Source organism: Athene noctua, chromosome 38 (assembly GCF_965140245.1).
Source record: "Athene noctua chromosome 38, bAthNoc1.hap1.1, whole genome shotgun sequence".
Lineage (NCBI taxonomy): Eukaryota > Metazoa > Chordata > Aves > Strigiformes > Strigidae > Athene > Athene noctua.
The window spans coordinates 336,664-351,766 of record NC_134074.1 but is presented as its reverse complement, the minus strand read 5'-3'; the positions used below and the strand labels follow the sequence as shown (position 1 = coordinate 351,766).

The window sequence follows — 15,103 nt, the reverse complement described above, 5'->3', positions numbered from 1 at the left end:
ATTTCCCCCTCATTTCCCCCATTTTTTACCCATTTCCCCCTCATTTCTCCCATTTTTTACCCATTTCCCCTCATTTCCCCCATTTTTTACCCATTTTCCCCTCATTTCCCCCATTTTTTACCCATTTCCCCCTCATTTCCACCATTTTTACCCATTTTCCCCTCATTTCCCACCATTTTTTACCAATTTCCCCCATTTTTAACCAATTTTTCCCCTCATTGCCCCAATTTTTATCCAATTTTTCCCTCATTCCCATTTTCGGGGCGGAATTCCCCCAAATCCCTTTTTCAATCCATTTCCCCCCAATTCCCTTTTTTTTAACCAATTTCCCCTTTTCCCACTTTAAACCCATTTCTTCCTATTTTAAATTTAATTTTCATTTCTTCCCTCCTTTTCCCATTTTTTCTCCTTAAATTCCTCTCCCATTAATTCCTTTATCCCCCATTTTTAAAACCAATTTTCCCTTTTTTCCACGTTTTTAAATTTCCCCCTTTCCCTTTTTTTAAACCAATTTTCCCTTTTTTCCTCATTTTTAAAACCAATTTTCCCTTTTTCCGTTTTTAAAAATTGCCTTCTCCCTTTTTAAACCAATTTTCCCTTTATCCCCCATTTTTAAAACAAATTTCCCCTTCTCCCTTTTTTGAACCAATTTTCCCTTTATTCCCCATTTTTAAAACCAGTTTTCCCTTTTTCCACATTTTTAAAGAAAATTTCCCCTTTTCCCTTTTTTTGAACCAATTTTTATTCCCCATTTTTAAAACCAATTTTCCCTTTTTGCGTTTTTAAAGAAAATTTCCCCTTCTCCCTTTTTTTAAACCAGTTTTCCCTCTATTCCCTATTTTTAAAACCAATTTTCCCTTTTTCCACGTTTTTAAAATTTCCCTTTCCCTTTTTTTTGAACCAATTTTCCCTTTATTCCCCATTTTTAAAACCAGTTTTCCCTTTTCCCGTGTTTTTAAAGAAAATTTCCCTTTCCCTTTTTTTGAACCAATTTTTATTCCCCATTTTTAAAACCAGTTTCCCCTTTTTGCCTTTTTAAAGAAAATTTCCCCTTTTCCCTTTTTTTCAACCAATTTTCCCTTTATTCCCCATTTTTAAAACCAGTTTTCCCTTTTTCCACGTTTTTAAAATTTCCCCTTTTCCCTTTTTTTTGAACCAATTTTCCCTTTACTCATTTTTAAAACCAATTTCCCCTTTTTCAAGAAAATTTCCCCTTTTCTCTTTTTTAAACCAATTTCTTTCCCCTGTTTTTAAACTTCCCCTTTATTTTTTAAACCCTTTTCCCCCGCTTTTAAAACCAATTTCCCCCTTTTTCAACCTTTCCCCTTTATTCCCCATTTTTTATTTTAATCTTTAATTTTAAATTCCCTTCACCCTCCTCCCACCCCCCCCCTTCCCCAAACCCCTCAGAAACGCGAGAAAACCATTAAACCCCTCAAAAAAAAAAAATATTTTTCCACCCACCTCTAACACAAACCCCTTGAAATTTTAAAAATTTATTAATTTACCAAATTAAACGCTTTTTAAATCGGGGGGTGTGTGTGTGTGTTCCCATCACAAAACCCAACTCCCCAATTTAATTTCGCATAAACCGGCGAATTCAACACCGACAAACGCGAAAAACGAAACATTTTTAACTTTATAAAAGAAAAAAAAAAAAAATTTAATTTTTTTTTCACATTTATAAACGCGCGAAAGAAACGAAACGTTGATGAGGCGCCGCCCCGGCTCCGCCGCTTCTCCCTGAGGGGAAAACGATGAAAAAACCAGCAGGAAAGAGACAAAAGAAACAGAAAAACATCACATTGAGTTAATTTTGTTGCAAAAAGCGTAAAAAAACTTTTTTTTTTTTTTTTTTTTTTTAGGTTTTTAGGAAGGGAAGGCCCCGCGGTGGGGTGAGGGGTAAAACTGAGGTAAAAAACCCCACAAATCCCGCGCTAAACGCCGCGAATTCGCTCAAACGTGGAAATATTCTTTAAAAAAAATTTAAATTTAAAAAAAAAAAATTAAAATTAAGGATTTTTTTTAAGGAAAAACACCCCCCCCCCCCCCCCCCCCCCCGCGGCCTTTTCCCGCCATTCAGCCGCTTCCCGCCACCGGCTCCCCCTGAGGGGACAAAATGGCGGCGGCGCTGCCGGAGCCTTAAAATCCTCCCCCCCCCCCCCCCCGGGACCCCAAAATCCCACAAATTTCCCCCAAAATTCTCCCCTCAAGGCAGTGTCCGACTCCCCAAATTCCGAGGGGGGGCCTCATCGCGTCTGTGTCCCCCCCCGGGTGAAGAAGGAGCCGCGGCTGCTGCTCTGCGACGCCGCTAAAACCCCGCTCGCCCGCGGCTGGCGGCGGCGGGGGGAACGCGGGTCGGGAAACGACGGAAAAAAAACAGGTTTTAAAAATATTTTTCCTCCTTTTTTTTTTTTTTCATTAATATATTCTTTTGTTTTGGTTTTTCTCCCCTTTAAAATTTTCTCATTATTTTTAAGCCGGACACCCTCCCCCCCCCCCCCCCCCTTGTTTTTCCCCTTTTAAAAAAAAATTCCTTTTTTATAATTAATTTTTCTAATTTTTAAGCTGAACACCGCCTTTTTAAAAACATTTCACCCTTCTTTAAACATTTTCCCCTTTTTTTTTTTTTTTTAAGTTTCGTCATTTTGAACCCGGACGCTGCCCCCGCCCCCCCCCCTTTTCCCCTTTGTTTTAAAAAATTTTTCCATTTTTAAAAATATTTCGGGTTTTTTCCCCGATTTTTAAGCTGGTCCCCCCGCTTCTTTAAAATATTTCCCATTTTTTTTTATAATTTTTTCCCTTTTTTAAAAAAAAGTTTCGTCATTTTTAAGCTGGACACTCTACACCCCCCCCCTTTCGTTTTAAAACCTTTTTTCTCCTTTTTTCAATTTTTTTTTTAAAGATTTTTTTTTTCCCATGATTTTTCAGCCGGTCCGCCCTTCTTAAAAATATTTCTTTTTAAAAACCCCTTTTTAAAAAATTTTCGCTTTGAAAAAATATTTATTCCCTTTAAAGAAAAAAAAAATCCCCCTTTCCTTAAACTTTTCTCCATTTTATTTTTCAAATTTTTAAGCCGAAATTTTCTTTTTAAAACTTTTTTTTTTTACCATTTCCCCCTTTTAAGTTTCCCCCTTTTACATTTTTCCTCATTTTTAAGCCCAAATCCCCCTTTTTAAAAAACATTTCCCCTTTTCCTTGAACTTTTTCCCTTTTTTCAAGATTTTTTTTTTCCTTATTTTGAACCTGGACACCCCCCCCTCTCTTTTTTTTTTTTTTTCTCCTTTTTTCAAACCTTTTTTCCCTTTAAAAAAAAATATTTCCTCCTTTTCTTAAAACTTTTCTCCATTTTCTCATTTTTTAAAAATTTTTAAGCTGAAATTCCCCTTTTTAAAACTTTTTTTTTTTACTATTTTCCCCGTTTAAGTTTCCTTTTATAAAGATTTTTCCTTATTTTTAGGCTGAAATCCCCCTTTTTTAAGAAAAAGTGGAAATATTTTTAAACTTTTCCCTTTTTTATCGAGTTTTTTTCCTTATTTTTAACCTTTTTCCCCCGTTTTCTCTCACCTCTCGCTCCGCTCCCGCCGCCGCCCGTCCCCCACTGCCCCGCCCCCTCCCGCCACTTCCGCTTCCGGCCCCGCCCCCTCCGCCCTCCCATTGGTTCCCACACGAAGAGGCGGAGCCTACAAGGGGCGGGAGCGTGATTGATTGACAGGAGGGCGTGGCCCGCTCAGTCCCGCCAGGTCACCTCCACCTCGTCCGTCCGGAACCTGAGCGGGGTCAAAGGTCAGAGGTCACGGGGGGAAATAGGGGTCCCAGCCCCACATATGTGGGGCCCAGCCCCATAAGTGTGGGTCCCGCCCACTCACCTCTGCGTGATCCCCGATTGGTCGAGCTCGGTCACTTGTCCCGCCCTCAGCATCTCCCACCCGGCCTGAGCGATCATGGCCCCGTTGTCCACACAGAACCTGGGGGGCGGAGCCAGCCCCACAGATGTGGGTCCCAGCCCCACAGATCCCAGTCCCAGCCCCACAGATGTGGGTCCTGCCCCATAGATCCAAGTCCTAGCGCCATAGATGTGGGTCCAGCCCCATAGATTCCAGTCCCAGACCCCTGATGTCGGTCCCAGACCCATAGATGTGGGTCCCGCCCCATAGACTCTGATCCCAGACCCCAGATGTGGGTCCCGCCCCATAGATCCCAGTGCCAGCCCCATAGATGTGGGTCCTGCCCCATAGATTCCAGTCCCAGACCCCAGATGTGGGTCCCAGCCCCATAGCGGTGGGTCCCGCCCCATAGATCCCAGCCCCAGCCCCACAGATGTGGGTCTGGCCCCATAGATCCCAGTCCCAGACCCCAGATGTGGGTCCCAGCCCCATAGCGGTGGGTCCTGCCGCACAGATTCCAGTCCCAGCCCCATAGATGTGGGTCCTGCCGCACAGATTCCAGTCCCAGCCCCATAGATGTGGGTCCCGCCCCACAGATTCCGGTCCCGCCCCATAGATCCCAGTCCCAGCCCCATAGATGTGGGTCCCGCCCCATAGATCCCAGTCCCAGACCCCAGATGTGGGTCCCAGCCCCATAGCGGTGGGTCCCGCCCCATAGATCCCAGTCCCAGCCCCATAGATGTGGGTCCCGCCCCATAGATCCCAGTCCCAGACCCCAGATGTGGGTCCCAGCCCCATAGCGGTGGGTCCTGTCCCATAGATTCCAGTCCCAGCCCCATAGATGTGGGTCCCGCCGCACAGATTCCAGTCCCAGCCCCATAGATGTGGGTCCCGCCCCACAGATTCCAGTCCCAGCCCCATAGCGGTGGGTCCCGCCCCATAGCGGTGGGTCCCGCCCCACACCTGTGGTCAGTGGGGCAGAGCTCCGCCCCCCGGGCGCGGCACATGTCCTGCAGCATCTCCTGGAGGCGCAAGTTACCTGCGGGGGGGGGGGGTGGGGGGTGGGCGGGGCTTAAAGAAGGGGCGTGGCCACAAGCCACACCCTTCCCCTTGACCACGCCCCTCCCCGACCCATCAATGCGCCCTTTGCAGTTAGCCCCGCCCCCGAGCCTGACCACGCCCCCAGCCCTTTGTCCCGCCCCCAAGCGCCCAGCCCACCCATTTAGCCCCACCCACCCGCCATCTTGACCCCGCCCACACACGTTTAACCCCACCCACCGCCATCTTGACCCTGCCCCACCCTCGTGGCCCCGCCCACCCGCCATTTTAGGCCCCTCCCCGCCATTTTAACCCCGCCCACCGCCATTTTGTCCTCCCCTCCCTTCCGCCGTCTTGACCCCGCCCACACACGTTTAACCCCACCCACCGCCATCTTGACCCCGCCCCGCCCTCGTGGCCCCGCCCACCCGCCATTTTAGGCCCCTCCCCGCCATTTTAACCCCGCCCACCGCCATTTTGTCCTCCCCTCCCTTCCGCCGTCTTGACCCCGCCCACACACGTTTAACCCCACCCACCCGCCATCTTGACCCCGCCCCGCCCTCGTGGCCCCGCCCACCCGCCATTTTAGGCCCCTCCCCGCCATTTTAACCCCGCCCACCGCCATTTTGTCCTCCCCTCCCTTCCGCCGTCTCGTCCCCGCCCACCCGCCATCTTGACCCCGCTCCCACCCGTTCTGACCCCACCCCCTTCACGTCAGCCACGCCTTCTTCCTCTTAGCCCCGCCCCTCCACCCTGACCACGCCCCCACGGCCACGCCCGCCCGCCGCTTTAACCCCTTCCCCGCCGTTCGGACCCCCTTTTGCTTCCCCCTCTTTTAGCCCCGCCCTCATCCTTACGCCCCACCCACTGACCCCACCCCGCGGGTGGGCGGGGTCAGGGGAGGAGGTGGTGGAGGGGGCGTGTCCTCACGCACAGGCCACGCCCCCCACGAGCAGCAGGTGCCGGGCCCGGGTCAGCGCCATCGCTCGCTCCGTCACCTCGGTCAGCATGGCGAAGGCCGTCTCCTGGTCACGTGACCGCGCCCCACGGGTGGGTCACGTGACCCGCCCGGGGGCACCTCACACCCCCCACAACCCCCCCGCGCCCTTCCAGACACCCCAAAAACATTTAGTAGCCACAAAAACACCCTTAGTAGCCCCCAAAACCCCTTAGTAGCCAAAAAATATCCTTAGTAGCCCCCAAAAAACATTTAGTAGCCACAAAAAATCCTTAGTAGCCCCCACAAACCCCTTAGTAGCCCCCCAAAAACCTTTAGTAGCCAAAAAACACCTTTAGTAGCCACAGAATCACCTTTAATAGCCCCCAAAACCCCTTAGTAGCCAAAAAATATCCTTAGTAGCCCCCAAAAAACATTTAGTAGCCACAAAAAATCCTTAGTAGCCCCCACAAACCCCTTAGTAGCCCCCCAAAAACATTTAGTAGCCAAAAAACACCTTTAGTAGCCACAGAACCACCTTTAATAGCCCCCAAAACCCCTTAGTAGCCAAAAAATATCCTTAGTAGCCCCCAAAAAACATTTAGTAGCCACAAAAAATCCTTAGTAGCCCCCACAAACCCCTTAGTAGCCCCCCAAAAACATTTAGTAGCCAAAAAACACCTTTAGTAGCCACAGAACCACCTTTAACAGCCCTCAAAACCACTTAGTAGCCAAAAAAAGACCCTTAGTAGCCCCCCAAACCCCTTAGTAGCCCCCCAAAAACCTTTAGTAGCCAAAAAACACGCTTAGTAGCCCCCAAAACCCCTTAGTAGCCAAAAAAAGACCCTTAGTAGCCCCCTAAAGACACTTAGTAGCCATAAACAATCCTTAGTAGCCCCCTAAAAACATTTAGTAGCCACAGAGAAACCTTAGTAGCCCCCACAAACCCCTTAGTAGCCCCCCAAAAACCTTTAGTAGCCAAAAAACACGCTTAGTAGCCCCCCAAATCCTTTAGTAGCCACAAAAACACTTAGTAGCCCCCAAAACCCCTTAGTAGCCAAAAAAATACCCTTAGTAGCCCCCTAATAACACTTAATAGCCATAAACAATCCTTAGTAGCCCCCCAAAACCTTTAGTAGCCAAAAAGCACCCTTAGTAGCCCCCCCAAATCCTGTAGTAGCCAAAAAAATAGCCTTAATAGCCCCCTAAAACCTTTAGTAGCCCCCCCAGCTCTTTTAGTAGCCACAAAACCACCCTTAGTAGCCCCAAACCCCCTTCAGTAGCCCCCAAACCCCTTCAGTAGCCCCCAAACCCCCTTCAGTAGCCCCAAACCCCTTCACTAGCCCCCAAACCCCCTTCAGTAGCCCCAACCCCCTTCAGTAGCCACAAACCCCTTCAGTAGCCACAAACCCCTTCAGTAGCCCCCAAACCCCTTCAGTAGCCACAAACCCCTTCAGTAGCCACAAACCCCTTCAGTAGCCCCCAAACCCCTTCAGTAGCCCCAAACCCCTTCAGTAGCCCCCAAACCCCTTCAGTAGCCCCAAACCCCTTCACTAGCCCCCAAACCCCCTTCAGTAGCCCCCAATCCCCTTCAGTAGCCACAAACCCCTTCAGTAGCCCCCAAACCCCCTTCAGTAGCCCCAAACCCCTTCAGTAGCCACAAACCCCTTCAGTAGCCCCCAAACCCCTTCAGTAGCCCCCAAACCCCCTTCAGTAGCCCCAAACCCCTTCAGTAGCCCCCAAACCCCTTCAGTAGCCCCAAACCCCTTCAGTAGCCACAAACCCCTTCAGTAGCCCCCAAACCCCTTCAGTAGCCCCCAAACCCCCTTCAGTAGCCCCAAACCCCTTCAGTAGCCCCCAAACCCCTTCAGTAGCCCCCAAACCCCTTCAGTAGCCACAAACCCCTTCAGTAGCCCCCAAACCCCTTCAGTAGCCCCCAAACCCCCTTCAGTAGCCCCAAACCCCTTCAGTAGCCCCCAAACCCCTTCAGTAGCCCCAAACCCCTTCACTAGCCCCCAAACCCCCTTCAGTAGCCCCCAAACCCCCTTCAGTAGCCCCCAAACCCCTTCAGTAGCCCCAAACCCCTTCAGTAGCCCCCAAACCCCCTTCAGTAGCCCCAAACCCCTTCAGTAGCCCCAAACCCCTTCAGTAGCCCCCAAACCCCTTCAGTAGCCCCCAAACCCCCTTCAGTAGCCCCCAAACCCCCTTCAGTAGCCCCAAACCCCTTCAGTAGCCCCCAAACCCCTTCAGTAGCCCCCAAACCCCCTTCATTAGCCCCAAACCCCCGCTCCTACCCCCCTCCCCTCCCCACTAGCCCCGTGGCTACCTGCAGGGAGAAGCACAAATCCTCCGGCGTCGCCTCTCCAGTAGCCAAAACCTTTGGGGTGATAGCCTGGAAAACAAGGGGGGGGGGGGGGCAAATTCGAGTGGTCTTTACTGGCCCAACGGGGTTGCCCCGCCTCGGGGTTTGGTAGCCCAGGCCGTGGGCTAGTTGGAGGGGTCGGGGGGCTACCTGGAGGTGGGAGAGGAGCCCCGCGAAGGAGACGTCGAGCCCCTTCACCACGTAGGGCAGGTCCAGCAGGCGGTGGCCACTGCGGGCAATGAGGGGGGACGGGGGGGCTAGTAAAGGGCGGGGAGGGCTACTGAAGGGGGTTTGGGGGCTACTGAAGGGGTTTGGGGCTACTGAAGGGGTTTGGGGCTACTGAAGGGGGTTTGGGGCTACTGAAGGGGTTTGGGGGCTACTGAAGGGGTTTGGGGCTACTGAAGGGGTTTGGGGCTGCTTAAAGGTGTTTAGGGCTACTAAAAGGGGTTTGGGGCTACTGACGGCGGATTTGGGCTACCAAAACGATTTGGGGCTATTAAAGGCGTTTTGTGGCTACTGAAGGGGTTTGGGGCTACTGAAGGGGGTTTGTGGCTACTGAAGGGGTTTGGGGCTACTGAAGGGGTTTGGGGGCTACTGAAGGGGTTTGTGGCTACTGAAGGGGGTTTGGGGCTACTGAAGGGGTTTGGGGGCTACTGAAGGGGTTTGGGGCTACTGACGGCGGATTGGGGCTACTAAAAGGGTTTTGTGGCTACCAAGGGGGATTGGGGCTATTAAAGGCGTTTTGTGGCTACTGACGGGGTTTGGGGGCTACTGAAGGGGTTTGGGGCTACTGAAGGGGTTTGGGGCTACCACGCGGGTCTGGTGGCTAGTGACGGGCTCCGGGGGCTCCCCCCCCCCTCACCTCTTGGCCAGCTGCTCGATGTTGTAGCCGGGACTCGGGTCGTTGGAGATCTGCGGGGGGGCGGGGTCAGGGCGGGGCCACACTGGGTGTGGCCAGTGGGGAGGGGGCGTGGCTAGTGAGGAGGGAGGACGTGGGTGCTAAGGAGGGGGGGCGTGGCTAGTTGACAATGGCCGTGGCTAGTGAGAAAAGGGTGTGGCTAGTGAGGAGGGAGGGCGTGGGTAGTGCAGAGGGGGCGTGGCTAGTGAGGAGAGAGGGCGTGGCTAGTGAGAAAAGGGTGTGGCTAGTGAGGAGGGAGGGCGTGGGTAGTGCAGAGGAGGCGTGGCTAGTGAGAAAAGGGTGTGGCTAGTGAGGAGGGAGGGCGTGGGTAGTGCAGAGGAGGCGTGGCTAGTGAGAAAAGGGTGTGGCTAGTGAGGAGGGAAGGCGTGGGTAGTGCAGCGGGGGCGTGGCTAGTGAGGAGAGAGGGCGTGGCTAGTGAGAAAAGGGTGTGGCTAGTGAGGAGATAGGGTGTGACTAGTACAGAGGGGGCGTGGCTAGTGAGGAGAGAGGGCGTGGCTAGTGAGAAAAGGGCGTGGCTAATGAGAAAGGGGGGTGGCTAGTGAGGAGGGAGGGTGTGGCTAGTAAGAAAAGGGTGTGGCTAGTGAGGAAGGGGCGTGGCTAGCACAGAAGGGGTGTGGCTAGTGAGGAAGGAGGGTGTCTAGTGCGGAGGGGGCGTGGCTAGTGAGGAAGGGGTGTGGCTAGTACAGAGGGGGTGTGGCTAGGAAGGAGGGTGTGACTAGTGTGAACTGAGGGCGTGGCTAGCGAGCAGAGGGTGTGGCTAGCGAGGAGCGGGCACGGCTATTCCCCGGGTGGGTGTGGCTCCTTGGGGTTGGGCGTGGCCAGTGAGGGGTGCGGCTAGGGAGCATGGGGCGTGGCTAGCGCGGAGCGGGCGTGGCTAGCGAGCGATCCGGGCCGGTGGCGAGGAGTGAGCGGCTAGTGAGAGGCGTGGCTGTCGGGGAGGGGGCGTGGCTAGCGTGGACGGGGGCGTGGCCGTCGGGGAGGGGGCGTGGCTAGCGGGGGGCGGGGTGTGGTTGCCCACCCGCAGGGTCCGGGCGAATCGGTCGAGGCAGTTGCCCAGGGCCAGGTCCAGCGTCTCCCCGAAGATCCGGTACCGCCGGCGCGAGAAGGCGATCACCTGCGTGTCGGGGCGTGTCGGGGCGTGTTATCGCGTGTCGTGGCGTGTCGGCGCGCGGCGACGCGTGTCCTGGCGTGTTCGGCCTGAGTCACGGCGTGTCACGGCCCGCCGGCGCGTGGGATCAGGTGTGAGCGCGTGTCGCGGCGTGTGAGCCCGGGGTGGGGCGTGGCGGGGCGTGTCAGCGCGTGTCATGGCGTGTTATCGTGTGTCCTGGTGCATTATCACGTGTTATCATGTGTCTTAGCATGTCAATGTGAGTCACGGCGTATCACGGTCTGTCAGCGCGTGGGATCGGGTGTGAGCGCGTGTCATGGTGTGTCAGCCCATGTCACGGCATGTCAGCGCGTGTTATGGCATGTTATCATGTGTCCTGGTGCGTTATCACGTGTCATCGTGTGTCCTAGCATGTCAATGTGAGTCACGGCGTGTCACGGTCTGTCAGCGCGTGGGATCATGTGTGAGCACGTTGCGGCGTGTTAGCCCGTGGCGTGGCGTGGCAGGGCGTGTCAGCGCGTGTCATGGCGTGTTATCGTGTGTCCTGGGGCGTTATCACATGTTGTCCCGTGTACTGGCATGTCAGTGTGAGTCCTGGCATGTCATGGTCTGTCAGCGCGTGGGATCAGGTGTGAGCGCTTGTCGTGGCGTGTCAGCCTGTGTCATGGCGTGTCAGCCCATGTCACAGCATGTCAGGGTGTGTCAGCGCGTGTCAACGCGTGTCCTGGCGTGTCAGCCTGAGTCACGACATGTCACGGCCTGTCAGTGCGTGTAATCAGGTGTGAGCGCGTGTCATGGTGTGTCAGCCCATGTCACGGCATGTCAGCGCGTGTCAGCGCGTGTTATGGCATGTTATCGTGTGTCCTGGTGTGTTATCACGTGTTATCGTGTGTCTTAGCATGTCAGTGTGAGTCACGGCGTGTCACGGTCTGTCAGCGCGTGGGATCAGGTGTGAGCGCGTGTCACGGCATGTTAGCCTGTGTCATGGCATGTCAGTGCATGTCAGTGCGTGTCATGGCATGTTATCGCAGGTCCTGGGGCATTATCACATGTTGTCCCGTCTACTGGCATGTCAGTGTGAGTCACGGCATGTCATGGTCTGTCAGCACGTGTGATCAGGTGTGAGCGCTTGTCGTGGCGTGTCAGCCCATGTCACGGCGTGTCAGCGCGTGTCAGCGCGTGTCATGGCATGTTATCGCAGGTCCTGGTGTGTTATCACGTGTTATCGTGTGTCCTAGCATGTCAATGTGAGTCACGGCCTGTCAGCGCGTGGGATCAGGTGTGAACACGTGTCATGGCGTGTCAGCCTGTGTCACGGCGTGTCACAGCATGTCACAGTGTATCGGTGCATGTCTGCGCGTGTCATGGCATGTTATCACGTGTCCTGGTGCGTTATCACATGTCATCCCGTGTACTGGCATGTCACTGTCAGTCATAGCGTGTCATGGCCCGTCAGCGCGTGTAATCAGGTGAGAGCGTGTGTCACGGCGTGTCAGCCTGTGTCACAGCGTGTCAGCGCATGTTATTGCGCGGCACCGTGTGTCGTTCCACGATACCGAGAGCTTACTCCATGTCATTGCGTGTTATCACATGTTATCGCGTGTTCCCACCTTTCATTGCGTGTTCTCACGTTACGTGTTCTTGCACGTTCCCACCTCCCTGCGTGTTCTCACATATGCTCACGTGTTAGCGCGTGTTGTCACGTGTTCTTGCGTGTTCCCCTGCGTGCGTGTTCCCACGCGCTCCCCCGCGCCCCGCCCGTCACGTGACCCCCCCCCCCGCCCCACGGCGTGTACCTGCGTGTTGCCGCCGCTGACGTAGAGCACGAGGGGGTCGGGGGCGCGGCCCAGCAGCCGCCCCATCTCGATGTGCCCCACGCAGTGATTGACCCCCACCAGGGGCACCCCCCACAGCTGGGCCAGCGTCCGGGCCACCACGGCCACCACCGCCAGCGGCGCCCCCATCCCGGGTCCTGCGCACACGGAAAAAACACGCTAAGGACGTGGGGCAACAACGGGCGCCGGAGAACACCCGACACGGCTCCTAAAGGGGTTGGGGTGGGGCCAAGATGGCGGCTGAGGCCTGTGGGGGTCCCGTGTGTTGATTGCTAATCAACATGCTAAGAACATGCTAAGCACACGTGGCCCGCACGCCTCCAACATGGCTCCTAAGAGGGTCCCATGGGGCTGGGGTGGGGCCAAGATGGCGGCTGAGGCCTGTGGGGGTCCCGTGTGTTGATTGCTAATCAACATGCTAAGAACATGCTAAGCACACGTGGCCCGCACGCCTCCTACATGGCTCCTAAGAGGGTCCCATGGGGCTGGGGTGGGGCCAAGATGGCGGCTGAGGCCTGGGGTGGGGGCTGGGGGTCGCACATGCTAAGGCCACGCTAAGAATGTATAAAGTACATGCTAAGAGCATGCTAAGGCCATGCTTAGGGCACGCTAAGGAGACGCTGAGGCCACACCGTGAACATGCTAAGGCCACGCTATGAACACGCTACAGACACGCTAAGGACACGCTATGATCACACGAAGAACATGCTAAGCACACACTAGGGCCACATTAAGGACATACAGAGAACATACTAAGATCACACTATGAACATGCTAAGGCCACGCCCAGGGCACGCTACGGACATACTAAGGACATGCTGAGCACACGCTAAGGCCATGGGGAGGCCACACTATGAACACGCTAAGGCCACACTAAGCACACGCTAAGGCCACACGATGAACACGATAAGCACACGTTAAAGCCATGTTTAGGTCACGCTAAGCCCACGCTAAGAACACACTGAGCACACGCTACGGTCATACTAAGGACACGCTAGGCACATACCGAGGCTGTGTGATGTACACAGCAAGGACACACCAAGCACATGGTAAGCACACGCTAAGCCCACACCAAGGACACGCTAAGCTCACGCTTACCCCATGCTGAGCCCACACTAAGGCCACACCAAGGACACGTTAAGCAGACGCCAAGCCCACGCCAAGCACATGCTAAGTGCATGTTAGACACACAAAGCACATGCCAAGCACACGCTAAGCACACACCAAGCACACGCAAAGGCCACGCCAAGGACACGCTAAGCGCACACTTATCCCATGCCGAGCGCACATTAACCACACGCCAAGGACACGCTTAGCCCAACCTAAGCCCACGCTAAGCCCACATTAAGGCCACGCCACGGCCACGCTAGGCAGATGCTAAACACACGCTAAGCACATGTTACAGACCCGCCAAGCACACGCCAAAGCCACGCTAAGGACATGCTAAGGACACGCTTAGCCCATACTAAGGACACGCCAAGTACACACTAAGCCCAAACTTAGCCCACGCTAAGCCCACATTATGGCCACGCCAAGGACACGCTAATCCCACACCAAGGACACGCTAAGCCCACACTCAGCCTAAGCCTAAACCACATTAACCACATGCCAAGGACACGCTTAGCCCAACCTAAGCCCACGCTAAAGCCACACCAAGGACACGCTAAGCCTAAACTTAGCCCACGCTAAGGCCACATTAGGGCCACGCCAAGGCCATGCTAAGCACACGCTAAGCACATATTACAGGCCCGCCAAGCACACGCGAAGGCCACGCTAAGCAGATGCTAAGCACACGCTAAGCGCATGTTACAGGCCCACCAAGCACACGCCAAGGCCACACTAAGGCCACGCCAAGGACACGCTAAGCCCACGCTTACCCCATGCTGAGCCCGCACTAAGGCCAGGCCAAGACCTCGCCAAGCACACGCCAAGCACACGCCAAGCACACGCCAAGGGCGTTACCTCGGGTGAAGGCGACGGCGTCGAGGTCGCGGGGGCGGGTCCCGGCGTCGCTCAGGGCGGCGGCCACGAGCCCCAGCACCGCCCCCCGGTGGTGACGGCCGGTGGGGCCGGGGGCGAAGCCTGGGGGCGGAGCCACGTCAGGGGGCGGAGCCACGTCGGGGGGGAGGAGCCACGTCGGGGGGGAGGAGCCACGTAAAGGGGGAGGAGACACGTAAAGGGGGAGGAGACACGTAAAGGGGGAGGAGACACGTAAAGGGGGGGAGGAGACACGTGAAGGGGAGGAGACACGTAAAGGGGAGGAGACACGTAAAGGGGGAGGAGACACGTAAAGGGGGAGGAGACACGTAAAGGGGGCGGAGACACGTAAAGGGGGAGGAGACACGTAAAGGGGGAGGAGACACGTAAAGGGGGAGGAGACACGTAAAGGGGGAGGAGACACGTAAAGGGGGAGGAGACACGTAAAGGGGAGGAGACACGTAAAGGGGAGGAGACACGTGAAGGGGGCGGAGACACGTAAAGGGGGAGGAGACACGTAAAGGGGGAGGAGACACGTAAAGGGGGAGGAGACACGTAAAGGGGAGGAGACACGTGAAGGGGGAGGAGACACGTAAAGGGGGAGGAGACACGTGAAGGGGGCGGAGACACGTGAAGGGGAGGAGACACGTAAAGGGGGCGGAGACACGTAAAGGGGGAGGAGACACGTCGGGGGGGGCGGAGCTCCGGGATCACCGACAAGAGGGGTGGCGGGATTCGGGGGGGGGTGTGTGACGTCACTCCTTGGTGACGTCACGGCGCCTCACCGTGCCCCGGCGGCGTGACGTAAGTGGCGCGGCGGTTGCTGAGGATGACGCCATCGCGCACCACCCCCGCGCCCACCTTATTGGCCGAGCCCTCCAGGCCCAGCACCGTCGGCATGACGTCACCGTGACGTCACCGCCGCCGCCGCCGCTCGTTCGCCGCTTTCTCTGCGTTGCCGCCGCTTCCACGCGCCGCGCCCGGGGCCACGCCCACTTCCGCCGCGACTCTTCCGGGCGCGCACCGGAAGTGACGCTCTT

General features: G+C 55.1%; 2 protein-coding genes across 3 annotated transcripts in view; both read right to left on the bottom strand.

The window, feature by feature from the left end:
- TTC5 (tetratricopeptide repeat domain 5) overlaps nt 1-155 on the bottom strand; it is a 15,680-nt gene extending 15,525 nt beyond the window's left edge. The window contains 1 exon segment of the mRNA XM_074931038.1: nt 122-155. Coding sequence (XP_074787139.1) covers nt 122-155 — 34 coding nt within the window.
- A 1,463-nt stretch (nt 156-1,618) lies between these two features.
- Nucleotides 1,619-15,071, bottom strand: OSGEP (O-sialoglycoprotein endopeptidase). Of its 2 annotated transcripts, XM_074931043.1 has the most exons (12): nt 14,849-15,071; nt 14,049-14,168; nt 12,048-12,223; nt 10,162-10,257; nt 9,087-9,136; nt 8,375-8,453; nt 8,189-8,254; nt 5,860-5,950; nt 4,851-4,926; nt 3,870-3,968; nt 3,688-3,770; nt 1,619-1,743 (listed from the first exon to the last, which is right to left on the bottom strand). In XM_074931043.1, exons 1-11 carry the CDS (start codon nt 14,961-14,963, stop codon nt 3,731-3,733), a joined length of 1,008 nt encoding a protein of 335 aa, XP_074787144.1. In that variant the 5' UTR covers nt 14,964-15,071; the 3' UTR covers nt 1,619-1,743; nt 3,688-3,730. The 2 variants fall into 2 exon arrangements, with proteins under 2 accessions (XP_074787144.1, XP_074787145.1); XM_074931044.1 differs by lacking the exon at nt 10,162-10,257.
- Between the last annotated feature and the right edge of the window lie 32 nt (nt 15,072-15,103).